At 40.0% G+C, this 20,287-nt stretch overlaps 1 protein-coding gene across 6 annotated transcripts in view; it reads left to right on the top strand.

Moving 5' to 3' along the window:
* Positions 1–20,287, top strand: part of cnot1 (CCR4-NOT transcription complex, subunit 1) — a 188,800-nt gene that overhangs the window by 90,688 nt on the left and 77,825 nt on the right. For 4 of the 6 annotated variants that reach the window (XM_080187255.1, XM_080187254.1, XM_080187257.1 and 1 more), the window contains 4 exons: positions 11,162–11,312; positions 13,402–13,603; positions 15,891–16,034; positions 18,474–18,598. In XM_080187255.1, the coding sequence (XP_080043381.1) occupies positions 11,162–11,312; positions 13,402–13,603; positions 15,891–16,034; positions 18,474–18,598 (622 nt within the window). The remainder of the gene's footprint in view (positions 1–11,161; positions 11,313–13,401; positions 13,604–15,890; positions 16,035–18,473; positions 18,599–20,287) is intronic. The other 2 variants (XM_080187259.1, XM_080187260.1) reach the window with 1 other exon arrangement.

Raw genomic sequence — 20,287 nt, 5'->3', positions numbered from 1 at the left:
CTTCCCTCACAATCACCTTTTCAGCCTTGTTGTCCCCTGGAAGAGGGAAAGAAATGCTGGGCCAATAAGGGAAAAAGATATTCTCTAAAATTTCTCTTTATCTCCTTTAGACAATTGAAATCTGTCCAGGAGATCACATGCAATCTGTAAACATACTATGATGCGATTGCTTTGAGTAACTTCTGAGCTTTTCTGATGGATATCCAAGATGACATTTTAATGCTGTTAAGTACTGGGCATGTGGGATTCAAATGCAGGCCCCTAGATTGGAAATCTGGAATTTTCTATCTCGAGAGGCAATGGATGCTGAGGAGGTTGCCTTTCAAGGAAAATAACTCCAACCTACCCAATCTCTCCTCTCAGCCACACTTTTCTAGCCCTGCCTGGCAAAATTCTTGTAAACCTCCTCTGCATACTCTGTAGAGCAATTATATCCTTCCTGTAATATGGTTAATAGAACTGCACACATTGCTCCAGTTGTAGCCTTCCCAATGCTTTACACAATTCCAACATTATATCATTCTTTTTATATTCTATACCTTCGCCAGTTAAGGAGAGCATTCCATATACCTTCTTTCCAACCTTCTTAACTTGAACTGGTGCCTTTAGGGACCTATGCATTTGTATGCCAAGATCTCTCACTTCACCTACCTTAGTATATTTCCATTCACCGTGTATTCCCTATAACTGTTTGATCTGCTTGAATGTATTAGCTTACACTTCTCTATATTAAAATCCATCTGTCACTTGACTGCCCACTGTACTAACCAATCGATATCATTTTAGAGATGCTAGCTATCCTCTACGCTATCCACTTCTCAGCCAATCTTTGTCGTCTGCAAATTTTCCAATTGGCACCACTTCCATGTTCACGCTAATAGGTAACACCTACGGCAAGGATCCCAACACACAGCCCTGTGGAACACCATTTGAAACGGTTTTCCATTCACAAGGACACCTTCGACCATTGTTTCCTGTTACTAAACCAACTTTCAATCCAGTTTGCAACATTACCTTGTATCCCATGGGCTTTTAATTTTTTTGACTAATTTGCTGTGTGGGCCCTTGTCAAATGCCTTGCTAAAATCTGTGCACAACATCCACTGCACTACCTTTAACAACTCTCCTTGTCATTTCCTCAAAGAATTCAATCAAATTTATGAGGAAAGAACTTCTTTTAACAAATCCGTGCTGACCATCCTTGACGAGTCCACGCCTTTCTGCATGATAGTTAATCCCATCTTTCAAGCTTGATTTGCCCACCACCAATATAAGACTAAATGGCCTAAAATTATTTGCTTGTGCTGCATTGAACTCTGCCTGTCACAGTTTTTCTACAAGAAATAACAGTAGGCATACACTGTATATGGCCTGTCAAATCTGCCCCACCATTCTATACAATCGTGGCTGACCTCCAGCTTTTTACCATTTATATAGATGATCTGGAGGAGGGGGGCTGAGTGTAGGGTGACGAAATTTGCTGATGACACGAAGATGAGTGGAAAAGCAAATTGCGTGCAGGGTGTGGAAAGTCTGCAGAGGGATCTGGATAGGCTAAGCGAGTGGGTGAGCACCTGGCAGATGGAGTATAATGTTAGCAAGTGTGAGGTTATTCACTTTGGCAGAAATAATAGTAGGAGGGATTACTATTTAAAGGGTGAAAAGCTGCAGCATGCTACAGTGTAGAGGGACCTGGGGGTCCTTGTGCATGAGTTGCAAAAACCCAGTCTGCAGGTGCAGCAGGTGATCAAGAAGGCAAATGGAATGCTGGCCTTTATAGCGAGGGGGATAGAATATAAAAGCAGGGAGGTCTTGCTGCAACTGTACAGGGTACTGGTGAGGCTGCAGCTGGAGTACTGTGTGCAGTTTTGGTCGCCGCACTTGCGCAAGGATATTTTGGCCTTGGAGGGAGTGCAGAGGAGGTTCATTAGGCTGAGGCTGGAGATGAGGGGGTTGGACTATGAAGAGAGACTAAATAGACTGGGTCTGTACTCGGAGTTTAGAAGGATGAGGGGGGATCTTACAGAGATGTATAAGATAATGAAAGGGATGGATAGGGTAGAGGTAGAGAGATTCTTCCCGCTCAGAAAGGACAGCAGGACTAGAGGGCACAGCCTCAAGATAAGGGGGGGTGCAGTTTAGAATGGAGTTGAGGAGGAACTTCTTCAGTCAAAGGGTGGTGAATCTCTGGAATTCTCTGCCCGTTGAAGTGGTGGAGGCTCCCTTGCTAAATATATTTTAAGACACGGGTAGATAGGTTTTTGATAGACAAGGGAATTAAGGGTTATGGGGAGAAAGCGGGAAAGTGGAACTGAACCACAATCAGATCAGCCATGATCTTATTGAATGGCGGGGCAGGCTTGAAGGGCTGGATGGCGTACTCCTGCTCCTATTTCTTACGTTCTTATGTTCAATTCCACTTTCCTGCCTCCTCACCATCTCCTTTGATATCCCTGAGAGACCAAAAGTGCCTGTTCAAACGTTCAGTGTATTCAAAGATGGCGCATCCACTTTGTGGTAGAGCATTTCAAAAAATCATCACACATTGAGTGAAGGAATCTCTCCTTACCTCACTTTTAAATGATTGATCTCAAATCTTGCAACTACCTCTGTTTTTAGATTCTCTGACTGGTGAGAATAATCTCCGAGCATCCACCCTATCTAGCCCCTTCAGAATTATGTAAATTTCAATGGAGAATACCTCTATTCTTTGAAGTCAGCCCAATTTACTGAGCCTCTAAAGATAGGACAATTCCTTCATTCCAGGGACCAATTTAGTGAATAATGTACCACAGGTATCTCCTTTCTTAAATGTGGTGTCCAAAACTGCACACACTTTCCAGATGTGGTGTCCAAAACTGCACACACTTTCCAGATGTGGTCTCACCAAAACTGTGACAAGACAACTTTATTCTTGAACTCCAATCCCTCTACAGTAAAGGCCAACATGCCATTTTCATAATTGCTTTTGCACCTGCATGCTAACAATTGCTGTTCCCTGTACGAGCACACCTGAGTCTCTTGGAACATCAACAGTTCAAGGTTTCACATCTTTTTAAAAAAAAATACTGCTTTTCTTATGACCAATGTGAATAATCTCACACTTGCCACATTATCTGGTACCTTGTTGTTCATTTGCATAAAATGTCTATATTCCTGCAGTGCCTCTGTAATGTCCCTACAGTCCACCTTCCTACCTGGTTTGGTATCATAAGCAAACTTGGATACATTAGCACCGCTGCCTCATAGCACCTGTGATCCAGGTTCAGTGCTGGTCTTGGATGATGGTCTGTGTAGAGTTTGCACATTCTCCCCATGCCTGTATGGGGTTTCCTCTGGGTGTCTGGGTTCTCCACTTCCCTCCCACAGTCCAAGGATGTGTTGGATTAGCCGTACTAAATTGCCCCTTAGTGCCCCAAGATGCGTAGGTTAAGGGGATTAGTCCTGGAAAGTGTGTGTGTGTGGTGGTGGTGGTGGGGGGGGGGGGGGATGTTAAACTAATTCATTGGAGAATCAGTGCAGATTTGATGAACCGAATGGCCCCTTCTGCACTGAAGGGATTCTGAGTGTTACTCTGGTTCTTCATTTAAGTCATGATTATAGATTGTAAATAGCACTGTTCCTTGTGGAAGTTCACTGTTAGATACCTGCTAACTTGGGGGGGAAAAAAAAGCTCTGTTTATGCCCAGTCTTCACTTTGTGTTACCCAATCCTTTATCCATGCTAATATATTACACCCAGCTCCATGAGTCGTTACCTTGCCTATTAACCTTGAGTGGCTCCTTATCAAATGATCTTTGGAAATCCAGGTTCAGTTTTAGTGGGGGTCCCTTTTATCTATCCTACTAGTCACATTATCAAAAAAAACTACAATTGTCAACTGGATTTTTCTTTTCTAAAATCCATGTTGACTTGTTCTAATCATTCTGTATATACCTTTGTACATTGTTAAGAATTCCTTAATAGATTCCAGTGTTTTTCCAAAAATAGACATCAGGCTAACTGGCCCGTAGGTCCTTGTTTTCTTTCCTCCTATTCTTGAAAAGTAGTGTAACATTTACCAATCTGATGGGATGCTTCCCAAGTTGAAATTTTGGAAAATCGTAACTAGGACATGATAACTATCTCTGCAGCTATTTCTTTTAGAACTCTAGAATATAGGCCATAAGGTCTTGGAGCTTCGTCAGATCCTAGTGCCAGAAGTTTCTCCAATACCTTTTGCTGGTAATTTTATTAATTTCCTTCCTACCATCTATTTCTATTACAAAATTTGTGTTTTCCACTGCGAAGATGGACAGAAACATATGTGTCTCTACCATTTCCTCAATCCCCTTAATTTCTCCTGTGCTTCTAAGGGACAGACATTTACTTTAGTCACTCTCTTCCTTTTCCATATAACTCTAAAATCTCTCTTCATCTGTTTTTATATTTCTGGCTAATTTGCTCGTATTCTACTTTTCCGCTTTATATTAACATTTTTGTGGCCGTTAGCTGGTTTTTGGTACACTTCTAATCCTCAGATTTGCTGCTTTTTTTCCTGCAACATTATAAGCCTCTTTTAATCTAATGTTATTGGTAACTTCCTTAGTAAAATATGTATGGATTTCTTAGATTCCACTGAAAAATTAAAGCTATTTTTCTTGAAGATTTTGAATTTTATTTAAATATTTTTACCATCCCATCTTGCAGTCTATTTACCTAATTGACCATAACTAGCTCTTCCCTCATATCTTTAAGTTTAAGATCCTTGTTTGTGACACTAATATTTATAGGGTCAAGAGAAACCAGAGTGTACAGCATGCTACGGTGCAGAGGGACCTGGGGGATTCCTTGTGCATGAATCGCAAAATCCCAGTCTGCAGGTGCAGCAGGTGATCAAGAAGGCGAATGGAATGTTGGCCTTGATAGCGAGGGCGATGGAATATAAAAGCAGGGAGGTCTTGCTGCAACTGTACAAGGCACTGGTGAGGCCACAATGGAGTACTGTATGCAGTTTTGGTCGTCGCATTTGCGAAAGGATATATTGGCCTTGGAGGGAGTGCAGAGAAGGTTCACTTGGCTGATAACCGGAGATGAGGGGGTTAGCGTATGAAGAGAGATTGAATAGACTGGGCTTGTACTTGTTAGAGTTTAGAAGGCTGAGGGGGGATCTTGTAAGGGGGTAGGGGGGGAGGGGGGGGTAGGTGGTGTGATGGAGTTTCGATTGGAGTTGAGGAGGAACGTCTTCACGCAAAGGGTGGGTGAATCTCTGGAATTCTCTGCCCATTGAAGTGGTGGAGGCTACCTTGCTGAATATATTTAAGTCACGGGTAGATAGGTTTCTGATAGACAAGGGAATTAAGGGTTATGGGGAGAAAGTGGGAAAGTGGAACTGATCCACTTCAGATCAGCCATGATCTTATTGAATGGCAGGGCAGGCTCGAAGGGCTAGATGGCCTACTCCTGCTCCTAGCTCTTATGTGTGATTGGAGTATGTCACGTTCAAACTTAGCATGGAATTCAATGATATGATCACTATTTCCCAGTGGATCTGTTAGTATTACTAATTAACCTTTGTTATACAGTACTCGATCTAAGATAGCTTTTTTCCCTAATTAGTGCCATGATGCATTGCTCCAAGAAACTGCCACAAAAATTCTATGCATTCATCTTTCAGGCGACTCTTTCCAATTTGATTGTCCCAGTCTATGTGAAAATTAAAGCCCTCCACAATTTTTCAATCACATTTGTTACAAGCTCCAATAATTTCTTGTTTAGTTTTTTGTTCAGTAGATAGCTACTATTAAGGCATCTATAAACTACTCCCATGAAAGTTTGACTTTTGCTATTTCTAGCTTCCACCAACACACTGATTAACTTTGATTTTTGAGACCACGTCCTTTCTCACTTAATATCCTTATGATGTCCTTTCTACCTTAATGTCCTTGTGACGTCCTTTGACATACTGGCTTTCCGAAATATTGTGTACCCTGCAATTTTTATTTCCCAATCTTGATCATTTTGTAACCATGTCTCTCTCTTGGTCTAAATCATTTATCTCTGTGCCACTTGCTCATCCATGTTATTGCAAATGCTTTGTGCATTCAGATAAGAACTTAATTACTTATTTTCCCTGCAGTACATATTTTTATTAAACTTTGTCCCTTCCTGTGTCTCATTATTTATCTTTACTCACATTGTTATGCTGTGTTGGATTCCTTTTTTGGATTTCTGAATCTCGCTTCACCTGAATAAGCTGATTTCCCCATACCTGCTTGACTGGCAGTCACAGCCCCTGACCATTAACCAACAGTGACATTCTGCTCAATCTAAATAGTTTTGACTGCTTTCTGGAATAGTGTTCTCGTAGCTCTTGCCCCTCCCTGATGTCTTTCAGTATCTGCAACTCAAGATTCCAGCTCAGCAACTTTTAAAGCTGAAGTTGTGCAGGTTCTATCACTTCTAGCAGATGTGGTTGTTTGGGATTGCAGTGCATTTCACAGATGCTTCAGTCATGCCCAGCCCTGTGATTTCTATCCAGCCTTACTTACTTAGACAATAATTTGCACAGCTAAAGTATTAGGACATTGCTTTCTCCTCCCTTTTTTGATTTGATTTATTGTTGTCACATGTATTAATATAGCAAAGTATTGTTTCTTGCGCATATACGGACAAAGCATGCCATTCATAGAGAAGAAAATGAGAGAGTGCAGAATGTAGTGTTACATTTATAGCTAGGGTGTAGAGAAAGATCAACTTAATGCAAGGTGAGTCCATTCAAAAGTCTGACAGCAGCAGGGAAGAAGGTGTTCTTGAATCGGTTGGTACGTGACCTCAGACTTTAATATCTTTTTCCCAAGGTGGAAGAGAGAATGCCTGGATTGCGTGGGATCTTTAATTATGTTGGCTGCTTTGCTAAGGCAGCAGGAAGTCTGGACAGTCAATGGATGGGAGGCTGGTTTGCGTGATGGATTTGGCTACATTCACGACTTTTTGTAGTTCCTTGCAGTCTTGGGCAGATCAGGAGCCATACCAAGCTGTGATACAATTAGAATGCTTGCTATGATGCATCTGTAAAAGTGGGTGAGAGTCAAAGCTGACATGCCAAATTTCCTTAGTCTTCCGAGAAAGTAGAGGTGTTGGTGGGCTTTCTTAACTATAGTATCAGCATGGGGGGACCAGGACAGATTATTGGTGATCTGGATATTTGAAAACCTGAAGCCTTTCTTCTTCTTCCCCTTTTGATGTAGACATGGGCATGTTCTCCACTACACTTCGTGAAGCCAATGATAATCTCCTTTGTTTTGTTGACATTGAGGGAGAGATAATTGTTGGATTATTATACCTTGGAGACAAAAGAAGAAAATTCACCAATAACCGACCTGATTCCTAACTACAGTCTGTACATCTCCTTACTCAATATTTATTCCCATCCACACAACTTAGTACCCTTCTCATGAATTCATCACTGTTACGTGGCCTGTGTGTGGGTTGTAGAGAAGAGAAATTAAGAGATGAAAGTGTATAATTTTCCATTTTAAATTGAATGCTATTATTTAGCACTTTCTTGAGTTGAATATGAAAATGTATTGTTTGAATTGCTAATACTGTTAAAAACTGTGCTAAACCGCAAGAAGTCTTGCAAATGCTATCTGCTTCAGGCATTATGATGCTGAAACATAGATTTTTGTTTGTTTCTAGCAGCACACTTGCCTTTTGTAGCTCTGCTCAGTTATTCGTCAAATGGGCTAAAGGCAGTTTACTGACAGGAAAACCCAAAGTGCTTTTTAAAAGCATCACAGGTCATATGTTGACGAAGCAAGTGTGGAATACAAGGGAAGTAGAAAGAAATTTAAGCATGGAGTAAGAAGAGCTAAAAGGGTTGGGAGAAAGTATTGGCCAGCAGGATTAAGGAAAATCCCAAGGCTTTTTACACATATATAAAGAGCAAGTGGGTAGCCAGGGAGAGGGTTGGCCCACTGAAGGACAAGGGAGGGAATCTGTGTGTAGCCAGAGGAAATGGTGAGGTACTAAACGAGTACCCCGTATCAGCATTCACCAAAGAGAAGGACTTGGTGGATGATGAGTCTGGGAAAGGATGTGTAGATATTTTGATATCAAAATAACAAACAGGAGGTGGTATTGGGGTTCTTGAGAAACATCAAGGTAGACAAGTCTCCAGGGCCTGATGGGATATACCCCAGAATACTGAAAGAGGCAAGGGACGAACCAAAGGGAAAAACTAAAAACTTGAAACTTCCACTTATGAAACCAGGGTGTACATGAGTTGCGTCAGAAGCTGCTCACGAGTCTTCTGCTCTGCTCTTAGGACCCTTGCACTTGAGGAAAATCAACCCCCAGGCTTTAATTCTATATCCAGATGGAGCTGGTTCAATACATTCTGCCCTTTTCTCAATGCAGTAAGAAGTCTGACAACACCAGGTTTGAGTCCAACCGATTTATCTACTGAATGCTCCAGTGTGCTCATCAACCCTGGTCAATCAGAAGTGAATTACCTGGTGGATGTTGTCTACATGGATTTCAGAAAGGCCTTTGACAAGAGTCCTGCTATCCTTTCTAAGCGGGAACAATCTCTCTACATCTACCCTATCCATCCCTTTCATTATCTTTACGTCTCTATAAGATCCCCCCTCATCCTTCTAAACTCCAAGTACAGACCCAGTCTATTTAGTCTCTCTTCATAGTCCAACCCCCTCATCTCCGGTTTCATTCCATTTGCCTTCTTGATCGCCTGCAGACTGGGTTTTTGCGACTCGTGCATAAGGACTCCCAGGCCCCTCTGCACGTAGCATGCTGCATCTTTTCACCCTTTTAAATAGTAATCCCTCCTACTATTATTTCTGCCAAAGTGAATAACCTCACACTTGCTAACATTATACTCCATCTGCCAGGTCGTCGCCCACTCGCTTAGCCTATCCAGATCCCTCTGCAGACTTTTCACACCCTCCACGCAATTTGCTTTACCACTCATCTTCATGTCATCAGCAAATTTTGTCACCCTACACTCAACCCCCTCCTCCAGATCATCTATATAAATGGTAAATAGCTGAGGCCCCAGCACCGATCCCTGTGGCACTCCACTAGTCACCACAGGTTAGCACTGGAAGGGTGTGTTTCTGAATGGGGGGCTGTGACAAGTGGTGTTCCTCAGGGATCAGTGCTGGGACCTTTGCTGTTTGTAATATATATAAATGATTTGGAAGAAAATGTAACTGGATTGATTAGTAAGTTGGTGGGCGGCACAAAGGTTGGTGGATTTGCGGATAGCAATGAGGACCATCAGAGGATACAGCAGGATATTGGTCACTTGGAGACTTGGGTGGAGAGATGACAGATGGAATTTAATCTGGACAAATGTGAGGTAATGCATTTTGGAAGACCTAATACAGATAGGAAATATACAGTAAATGGCAGAACCCTTAGGACTATTGATAGGCAAAGGGATCTAGGTGTACAGGTAGACAGGTCACAAAGTGGCAATGCAGATGGAGAAGGTAGTCAAGAAGGCATACGGCATGCTTGCCTTCATCGGCCGGGGCATTGAGTTTAAAAATTGGCAAGTCATGTTGATGCTTTATAGAACCTTGGTGAGGCCACGCTTGGAATATAGTGTTCAGTTCTGGCCGCCACACTACCAGAGAGACATAGAGACTTTGGAGAGGGTACAGAAAAGATTTACTGGGATGTTGGCTGGTATGGAGGGCAAGAGCTATGAGGAGAGGTTGGAGAAACTTGGTTTGTTTTCGCTGGAGTGAAGGAGGTTGAGGGTAGACCTGATAGAAGTCTACAAGATTGAGATGCATGGACAGAGTGGATGGTCAAAGCTTTTTCCCAGGGTGAAAGAATCAGTTACCAGGGGGCAGAGGTTTAAGGTGCGAGGGCCAAGTTTTAAAAGAGATGTACAAGGCAGATTTTTTTTAAGAGTGGTGAGTGCCTGGAGCTCGTTGCCGAGGGAAGCAGTGGAAGCGTATACAGTAGTGACTTTTAAGGGGCGTCTTGACAAGTACATGAATGAGATGGGAATAGAGGGATATGGTCCCTGGAATTTACAAAAAAGTGGCTGAGATAATAATCCACAGATTCCAACCCTTGAGATCTTTTCTTTTGATTTTGCTTTTTGCCCCTGGTATGCTTCAAACAGGATCTCTTGCATACTCTTTTCAACGATGACTGGATCCTCCCACTCCCTCTCCAATATCATTTCAAGGTGGTGAGGCACCCCTTATCCTGGCACCAGATGGACAACATGCCACATGGGACACTTGATTACAAAAGATGCCATCTGTTCCCTTAATATAAATTGCAAGATAATTGTTCTTGTTTGTAAATGAAAAGAATAAAGACTGAAAGAACAAGTCCAATATGGGTGGCTGAGTAAAATCAAACACTTGAGTAACTGAAAAGCAAAAGCTTTGGACTGATTGAGTTATCAATACAGAAATTAAAAACAGCAGTTAAGTTAGGCAGCATGGTTGGTGCAGGCTTGGAAGGCCGAAGGGCCTGTTTCTGTGCTGTAATTTTCTTTGTTCTTTGTAAGATTGCCATAAATATCATCTTTAGATGATTTTTCCTGTTTGAGTGCGTATTCTACAACTGTTGTGATGTGGGACCATTAGTGAGCACTAAATGCAAGTCTGTCTTTTTGCTAAAAAGACAAGTCCCATTCTAGCTGTCTTAACAGTGCTTGGATACATTGAATACTGCACTGTGCCATGGTTCATGTTTTCACACTGTAAATCCAACTGGATGCGCAACTGATTTATAGCTGTTTTAAAGTGCTTTATTGCTAATCAAGATTAGTGGCAGCTAGATTTACTGTGTGCACAATTATTGAACCCAGCAGTCTTTGTAAATGTTGGCTGCCTTGGAAAGCTTTTTAACAGTAAGACTGAGTTAGCTTTAGGTTTGGCTATGTTGTTGTATGAACTGTACCCAGTTTGATTCACTAGTTTTCAGTATAAATGTTTTTTGCACTGAAACTATTAAGTGGTCTTTATAATCTATTAATTGTTGAGTACGAACCTTTGCCTGACAAAATTGATCTAACAAATAGTAAGTGGTAACCTGGATTCTTGGGGACGACATGTAACTTTGGATACCTATAATGCGTTGCTCCTAGTGTTGGATGATTCCTGAATGTTGTGTTTCCTTGTTCTGATAGGAGTGTTTCACAGGAGCTATCGGAGACCATTCTCACAATGGTGGCCAACTGTGGCAATGTCATGAATAAAGCCCGTCAACCACCACCTGGAGTAATGCCCAAGGTCCGCGCACCTAGTACCAGCAGTATAGAAACCATGTCACCTGTACAGGTACAAGTAGTTAAGTGGAGAAAAATTATTTTTATCCTTTAGGAAGTGTGCAAAGAGCACATTAATGAAAAGTTATTTTGTTTGTTCAAATAGACCTATAAAAGACTATGAAAAGTATTATCTTTAAAACAAAAGCTCAAATTCCAGTGCATGTTAATTTGTAACAACATAGTATAATATCAAGTTCAGTTTACATTTGATTGCAAATTGATGAGCACATTGGCTGACTATTTCAAGATTTCTTGTTCTAAAGTGGGAATTTATATTGTAATTGATGTCGAATGAGAGGTCAAACCAGACTTGTGATGTGCATGATACAGATATCAAATAAGGTTTTAATTCCATTAATAAAGCAACTATAATGTAGTGACTTCTGTTAACAGTTTGCAGCTTTATTAATCAGCCACTTGTGTTTCCAACTGTATTTTCAACAAGTATTCATATGACAGCTTTAACATTGAAGAATTTTCCAAGATGCTTTGCATTTCAGTTCTGTGCATTGGCAAATGCTCCCTAAGAGCTGTTTTAAAAAGGAAGGAAAAAGTGAAATGACACAGGTGTTCAAATTCTGAAATAAAAACAGGAACTTCTGGAAACACTCAGGTTAGGCAGCATATATGGAGAAAGGAAGGAAGGATCATGAGAAGGAAATCAACCTAACCCCCACCTATTTGGACTGAGAGGAAACCCACGCAGACACGAGGAGAATGTGCAAACTCCACACACACACTTTTGGAAGTGGTCTGGTGTGAAAGTTCCAGGAATCCCTCCCTATCTGCTCAGTTATAGATGTGCATCGAGCTTTTACCTGCCACCTTCCTGAGTATCACTTAGGGCTGTGGCTTCTATTCCAGTGAAATCTGAGCAGGATGGAGGTGCCCACTTTTGCCTCCCATTTGTTTCATACTCTTGATAGAATATTGCAGTCATTTTTGTTTTCGGGAGCAAACTGAAATCTGGTGTCTAGTTTTCAGTCTCCATGGGCTCTGAGATGAGAATGAATGTTCTTTGCAATGAGAAAGAAAGGTGCACAGAGCAGAGAAGACAGGTGTTAGAGCAAAACCAAAAAGAAAACATTTGGCAAACACACTATAGGAGCTTGAGCAAATAGTAACTAAGTGAGAATGCAAAAAAGTGCTTTATTATTTCTCGCTTGAGAAGTTGACCAAAATGTTTCTCAGAACAGGCACATCACCCTGAATCAGCCTCACAACCTGGGTTAGGAAGTGGGAAAGTGGCCAGGGTAGGGTACTCCTATTGCTGGAAATGTTTTTGTAGACAGTGGGTCAGCTGTGATACCTTCCTTCCCCATAGGCAAGTCAACTACTGATGCGATCAGAGATCATAAATGAGAAGTCACAATTTGTTATAGAGGGCAACTAATATGTAATACATAATAAGAAACCAACTGCTTGGGGGTGGATTGAAATTGCTAACAGTGGTGGAAATAAGTTGCCATTCAAATAAGATGGAGGTTTAAGTTTTTGGTAGGCTTCTTGATCAGAATTTACATACCTATTAACAATACTGAAAATGCTGTCATGTCAGTTTTAAACATGCAGAGTATGAAAAATATATTAATGAGGATTGTCTTTAAGTGCATCTGGGTCCAGCTGCATTGCATCATAGCGCCTCCCGTTCTGTTTGCTGAGAGATAATTTTGCAAATTCAATGATACTGCCTTCCCACATCAAAAGACCTTCCTCCTTGCTCTAGTCTCCAGTTTTGTGTTCCTTGGTCTGGAGAGTGCATTTATTTGAGCCTTGCATCACTCGGCGCAGAATGCTCAGTATCAACACTAACATAAAGATAAAGCTGCTCTTTCTTATGAAGATAACACATTTCTTAACCAGGCAATTGTAATGATTATAGGGGTGGGTGAGGCGATGGGGAGGATAATTGAGGAAGTGATTGTAGATAATACTGATATTCTCTTATACTTGTCAAAATAGATACTTTAACAAAAGTTTTGGTAGGTTAAGCTAAACCAAGAATATCTTTGTAATTTTATTAATTTTCTCCCTAACGCAGAATTTTTTATTTTCCTTCCCCCACACCCCACCCCTTCTCACCATATCCTCTCTTGTAGATTGACTCTTTGTCTGGCATGGCGTCGTTGGCCATTGGTGGATCAGCTGCATCCCTCACTCCTAGTATGCAGGGTTTCACTACTAATCTGAGTTCTGCATTCAACACCCCTCAATCACCAGCAAAAGCCTTTCCTCCACTCTCTACACCAAACCAGACAACTCCTTTCAGTGGAATTGGTGGTCTTCCTTCTCAGCTCCCAGGTTAGACCATCCTAATATTGCTCACATGATGGTATGCTGTGGTCAAATGGAATTTCATTTGTATTTACATGGATAATGTTAACGTATAAAGCTTTCTCCGCTCTGAAGTAACTAAACTAAATTAGTACAGCTAAATTGTGATGTTGCAATAAATGTTGTTACAGTAACATGTTAAACACATTGCAATACAATGTATTATAAGTTTAGCAAGCCTCTTGCATGATGGGAAGAGAAGAAAATACTAAGATTTATTCTTGAATGTCCTCAAAATTGCATTATTCCTGAGCTGAGATATTTCACTGGTTTCTGTCATGTAATGACAAAATCGCTAATTGCTCAATTGTTGATTTCCACACTTTGCTGCAGAAATATGGCTGACTACTAATTTTAGAAGCTGATGTATTTTCATGTACCATGTAGTAATTAATGACTTGATTTTTGAATGTATTAAGAACTATTTTGTGGGGCAATTATCCTCTAGTTCAGATCAACCTGTTTCTCTATCTGATATTAACTTACCTGTAGTATTCAGTAACTTGAGTTTTGAGATTCATTCTTTTTTGATGCTGATAAATGTACTGACAATGAAACATTGGTATTCGTTATCCATAGTGAGCCATTTGGAGGTGTAGTAAAACATAAATCATGCAGATTTGAAACTGCGACTCTTAAATCAGTTCAAATAACACCTGCTACAGTGGTGGATCTTCTTTGATTATTTTTCGTCCCAGCTATTGCCTTGTTGACTGAGATTGTGTTGAATTTCAAGAAGATTTTTGTGCTTCAGCCCAATCGCAGTTGGGTGGAAGCTGCTGAAACTTAGTTTCGTATAGGACTTCGCAGCAATTTTCATCCCATCACCCTAGTCTGTTTGTTCCTGGTTACTAGAAGTGAAAAGATAGAGTGCTAATTCTAGTCCTTTCCATTCACTCCCTCCTACTCTCTTGAAATGAGTTGATTTTAAAGCCAATCTCTGAAATTTGCATGCTCAGTTGTATGTTAGGAAGGTAGTTTTAAAACACAAAGGGGAAAGTCTTCAGTTTACAAATACTGAAATGCACATTCATTGAAAGGATCTATTTGATGCAACCCTCAGTGTATTTTTGTCCCACTTAATGGCATTTGTATGGAAGGCACTTTGTAGTCATTTTCATCATGGGAAAATACCATTTTGTTCAATTGTTAAAGTTGATTAAATGTCAGACTTGCTGTCTGACACAACTTGGGTCTGTCACACATGGAAGCTTTTGCATTAAAATCAGACTTGGATAGGTTTGCTTTCATGATCATAATTGCAGGAATTTTAAACACTTGACAGGCCAACATCTTTGAACTTGTAATATATACATCCAACTACCATGTAAACCAGTCAAGAGTTCCAGATTAAATTTGTTACAATTGGGGCTTTTATGTAAACCAAACAAACTGCTATTTTAAAAATGTGAAGGAAATTTCTCAGCTTCCATAATTCATTGGCCGTGTCCTTATCCATCTTCTTATTTCACTGAGCCGTTTAGGTTGATTGGCCGTGCTAAAATTGTCCCATAGTGTCCTGAGATGTGAAGGTTAGAGGGATTTTAGGGTAAATATGTAGGGATATGCATAGGGCCTGGGTGGGATTGTGGTCAGTGCAGACTCGATGGGCCAAATGGCCTCTTCCTGTGCTGTAGGGTTTCTATAATTTCTATGGTTAACAGTTTGTATGTAATCCCTACTTTTTGTGTTTCTTTTGGAAGTAAGAATGAAAGATGTGTTGTATAGCTCCACAGCAATCTCTTCAGGGAAGAAATTAAAATTTCACACAACAAGCAAACTTGCCAAAGAATAAACCCAGTTTTAATGTTGTTTGTCATAAAGTTTTGCTTCAAGATTGGAACTGCAAACAATTGACTGGCTAAAATCACCTGGTCTCTGTCATAAACTACTATGATGAATGTGAAACCAGTGCATGATTCCCAATCCCTATGGAGAACTATTCCACTGAGGCTTGACATGTTCTAAATATGTTTGCCGGTTGATTGTATTGTATTCTTGAATCTAAGCATCCAGTTAGTCAGTCAGTTTGAAGAGTGTTGTGCTAGCCAGAGGGAGGATCCTTCTGAATAGGGTGGAAGAGGTGAAGTGAGTCCTGCATTATGGGACTGGTTCTGATGGTGTAACCAAACAAAAACCATGGCACATGATGTACTTGCAGCTTTATATGTTAACCTCCTTATGCAGTCTAATAAAAGGCTGAAAAAAACTAACATATTTTGACAGGAAGCCTTATTTAATTTTATACCCACAGGTAGTTTGGGTACAGGTAGTTTGACTGGTATGGGAACTGGTGGACTTGCACTACCAACTGTGAACACTGATCCCTTTGGACAGCGAAAGATGAGCACATCTGGACTGAACCCACAGACATTCCAGCAGAGTAAGATGAAACCTTGTAAGTGGTTGTGTTGTCTGTGACTGTTGTGCGAGTGTGGCCTAGCTAGCTTATTTTATTACTTTGGTTTAAAGATGACTAGTTTTCACAGAGCGATACATGCAACCAGAGCTCAAAATAGATTCCCTTAGATAATGAATCAGAGGTTTTGAGTATTAACAGTTTTATAAACTCTGACATAACTCATCAACTTGATTAGATATTTTCCAAGTACATTTCAGTGACCACTAGAATCGGAAAGTGCGCAGATTCTTGATATACATTCAACACAACTCAGGTTTTATTTAATCGTACAAATGGGTAATAAATGCTAGTCTTGCCAATGATACCCATATCCAGGAACGAATAAAAAAGAACATGATGGGTTCACTTTTAAAGTTGGGTATACTGGAGAGATGCTTATATTGTATACATCAACTAATGAATTACTTGACTAAAGATTGTAATAGAAAGCAAGGACATTTTTCTGCTAACAACTAATGTTTCTCTCAAAGAAATTGGAGCAGCAGAAAAACAAATGTGGATTTGTATTAACTGATGTATGTAATTTAGGTGATTGCCACAAGTTAGTGAAGATCACAAAACCTGTTTGTATACTATTCAGAGCACCTTAGAAAATCGCAAAATTTTTGAGTAACTTTGAAAGTAAGATAACATTTGTGGCCTTGTTCTGTTAGTCGTTTTTGCATCCAAAACCAAGAAAGCTGTGTTAACACCTGAGAATCCAAAATCTAGCAGCAAAATTGGAAGGTTTGGAATTATCAGTTATGCTGTTTTTGAGCTTTTCTTTCAGCTTGGCTGGAGCAATATAGGATTCTGGACAAGGTTGAGGTTATGACAAGATTCTGGGGTGGGGTTGGGTGATTGATTGTGGAAGGAGATAGATTTGTCCTTCACTTCTACCTATTTTATAACACAGAACTTGTTGCCTCCTACACCATTGCTGGAAAGTATAACATTGAGATATCTCTAACCTGAGCCTATTTTGAGCACTGTTTTAGGTTGCCCCGGTGGATGCATGCACCTGATATGAATGCTTGTCTGCATGTTTGTGAAATGCCAGCCCATGTTGGAATTTATCAACACCAATTTTCCTCTTCAGTTATTACAATTAGCACCACAAGACAGAAATACTAACCAATTTGGTTCAACATTCAAATCCATTTTGCCGTAGCTGTTACATGTGATTCTTCTGAACTGGATTCTCAAAGTAATTTTTACTTAAGTTTATTTTTGAAAAATTGGTCACTTCTACAGTAATCAATCGAAATGTGCCAATTAAAGGCAGTATATTTCTGGAAATGGTTTTTTTTCCAGATTCCTTAAACTTGTTTTATTCTGCCTATCTGAGACCTCAATAAAATGCTTTGCCAAAATGGTTATTCATTTGTGCATCATTGAAAGTGATATTTGTGCATTACCCAATTCAAAGATCCTAGCCTCTAAAAATTTTTGGCTCATTTATAATTCTCAACAAATGGAAGTGTTTGGAATTGGTTTCAATTGATTTTTAATACTCAAACTCTAAAAATGCTATCTAGAAAAGAGCAAGGTTAATCTCCATCCAACAATCTTTATTTCTGGACAAAAGCAAAATACTGCAGATGCTAGAATCTGAAACAAAAACAGAAAATGCTGGAAAATCTTAGGACAGATAGCACCTGTGGAGAGTGAATAGAGCCAAGATTTCGAGCCAAGATAACCCTTTGTCAGCGCCCTCTGAGATTTTCTAACATTTTCTGCGTTAATTATAGAAATTTTTTGCTGGAATTTTCATCACTTCTAAAGGTATTGAACCTTTTATCAGCTTCATGGGTAGAAGTTGAACCACAACATGTCAACCAAGTATTATTTATATGCAATCTTTATCACAAGTGCTAGCAAAATATTCATCCACATTGGAAGGTCTTTGCCATGCAGAGCCTTGAGCCTGTTTTGCAGTGGTATATCCGTTTGCTTTTTTCATTTTATAATTTCAGTACTCGTAAGAGAATTGAATTTGCATCTGTTTACTCAGTTGGTCTTTGTGCCGTCATTCCAGTATTCACTCGTTGTATTAGCTGTGTTTGTTGCCAAGTGAAATTGCAGAATGCAAAGATTAGCCAGTTGGGATTAGTTGCCCATTATTTTCTTCCCAGGCTAACCATGCATAGGAAGGAGGTAGTAATGCAGAAGCGTTCTCAGATCTGAATCTTGTATTCATATGATTAATTCAGATTGGAACCAATCTGAAATACTTAGTGCAAAATATTGCAGCTTATTTTCAATAGTTTCTTCAATGATTGCATTATTTGTTAATTCTGTGATGAAGATTAATGCTGACAAAAGCCATGCATATTGTTTATATTCCAGTCTGTTGCTTTGACGTACTGTTGAACAATAGTTACCAAGTAGATTTTGATGATTTTTTTTCCCTCCGTTTGTTGCCATTTCACACAGCTGACCTTTCTCAGGTATGGCCGGAGGCAAATCAGCACTTTAGCAAGGAGATCGATGACGAAGCAAACAGTTACTTCCAACGTATTTACAACCATCCACCCCATCCTACCATGTCTGTTGACGAGGTGAGTGTACATTATCATTGGAGGTCAGTTTAGCTCAGTTGGCTGGACAGCTGCTTAGTGATGCAGCATGTTGCCAGCAGCGCAGGTTAAATTCCCATACTGGCTGAGGTCAATCATGAAGGTTCCCCTTCTCAACCTTATCCCTTGTCTGAGGTTAAAATCACCACCAGTCAGCTCTCCTTCGCCAACTTTATCTTTTTTCTGTCCATAGTCACTGAATAAAATCCATTTGCTATTGATTTAGATGCAGTGCATGAGTTAATTTCGGTACAAAATGCCCTTCAATAGGCTCAAACTACAGTCTTCAAAAACGTGTTGTTTCAGTTTCCTTCATGGCATTTTCTAATTCACCTGCCTGGTAACAGTTTCCATGAGCAAATTACAACGGTGGTTTCATGTGATGTACAGAAACCAAACTGTCATGGAGTTCTTCCGTCCCAAGTATCCTTCATTCTAGAAACCTGAGGCAAGACCCCTCATTATATTGGCTTTAATTATTTTAAGAATGAAAGTGACTTTTCAATTTTGACAAGTTATAATTGACTATGGGCACGTAAATTTCAGGACAGTCTGCAATCATTTTTTTCCCATCCCAGCAGACCAGTTTTAACAGAAAGAAATTCACACTTGAATTTGGCATTGCAGGATTGAATAGCTGGGAATTTACCATCTTTTAACATCTCAAATCTGCAGGATCAGGAGCAGATTACACGTTATTTTATTCAACTTAACTATTAACCTATTGAAGAAAGCCAACAACTTCCATTTCATATGAAGTCAGCAGTTACCTGTTTTTTCAAACGTGTTTGGACTAAAATGGGCACCTTTTCTTTTTAAAGTAAGCTTAATTGTCATGATCTGTGGTGGATTACAAAAAGTGGAGTGTATTTGTAGTGAGAACAGAGTGCTCCTCCGGATTTGACCGAGGCCTGGAGTTAGTACATTCCCCTTCATCTCATTGAAACAACCAGTGCATTGACTGTTTTGAGTGAATTCTAGCTCACCTATTCTCAAACATCAACAAAAGGAGAATGTTCAACATTTTCCAGTTATGCAAAATTGCTTTGGGAGCTGAGAGTCGTTCAGTGTAATATTTTTAGAACGGAACTCAGGAAATCTCTCCAGGAGAACTCAAATCATATCCAGCCTGTGGTTTGAACAAGCATGTCTGAAGTTGACATGCTTATGTAGTCTTAGTGCCAGTTAAAAAAATTTATTCCTCCCTGGGCTTTATGGATTTTCCAGGGTGTGTTTGGCAAGGTTAGAAAGGCAAACTTTGAGATGTGTGCTATACTGCATTTTGTGAACAAAGAAATAGCCCTTGGAGAGACACCTGGCTGAGGGAGGAGCTATAGCTGTCAATTTTTTTTTTTGTTTTTGTATTTCATTGAGTAAATGATGTCTGAAGCAAGAGTGGACGTGCTGGTGTGTTTTGTTCTAAAGCACTGATAATGCATTGCCATGACTTGGCCCAAAAAGAATAAGAATTGTGCTATCCTGATTGTATGATGGCCCATTTTACTGATAAACTAAGCACGCATTTACGCTTCTAATTTTGTAAGAAAATAAAAATTGGGAGAATGTGCAATACTTTTTCATAAATACACATCATCTGCTTTGCAAACCACTTAAAGACTGGCCCATATTATAAAGCAATATTAAATATATTGCCAATCTTTGATCACTGGG

This window comes from Carcharhinus amblyrhynchos, chromosome 4 (genome assembly GCF_965287045.1).
Source record: "Carcharhinus amblyrhynchos chromosome 4, sCarAmb.v2.hapA, whole genome shotgun sequence".
Taxonomy (NCBI): Eukaryota; Metazoa; Chordata; class Chondrichthyes; order Carcharhiniformes; family Carcharhinidae; genus Carcharhinus; species Carcharhinus amblyrhynchos.
This window is presented reverse-complemented; position numbering and strand designations above follow the sequence as displayed.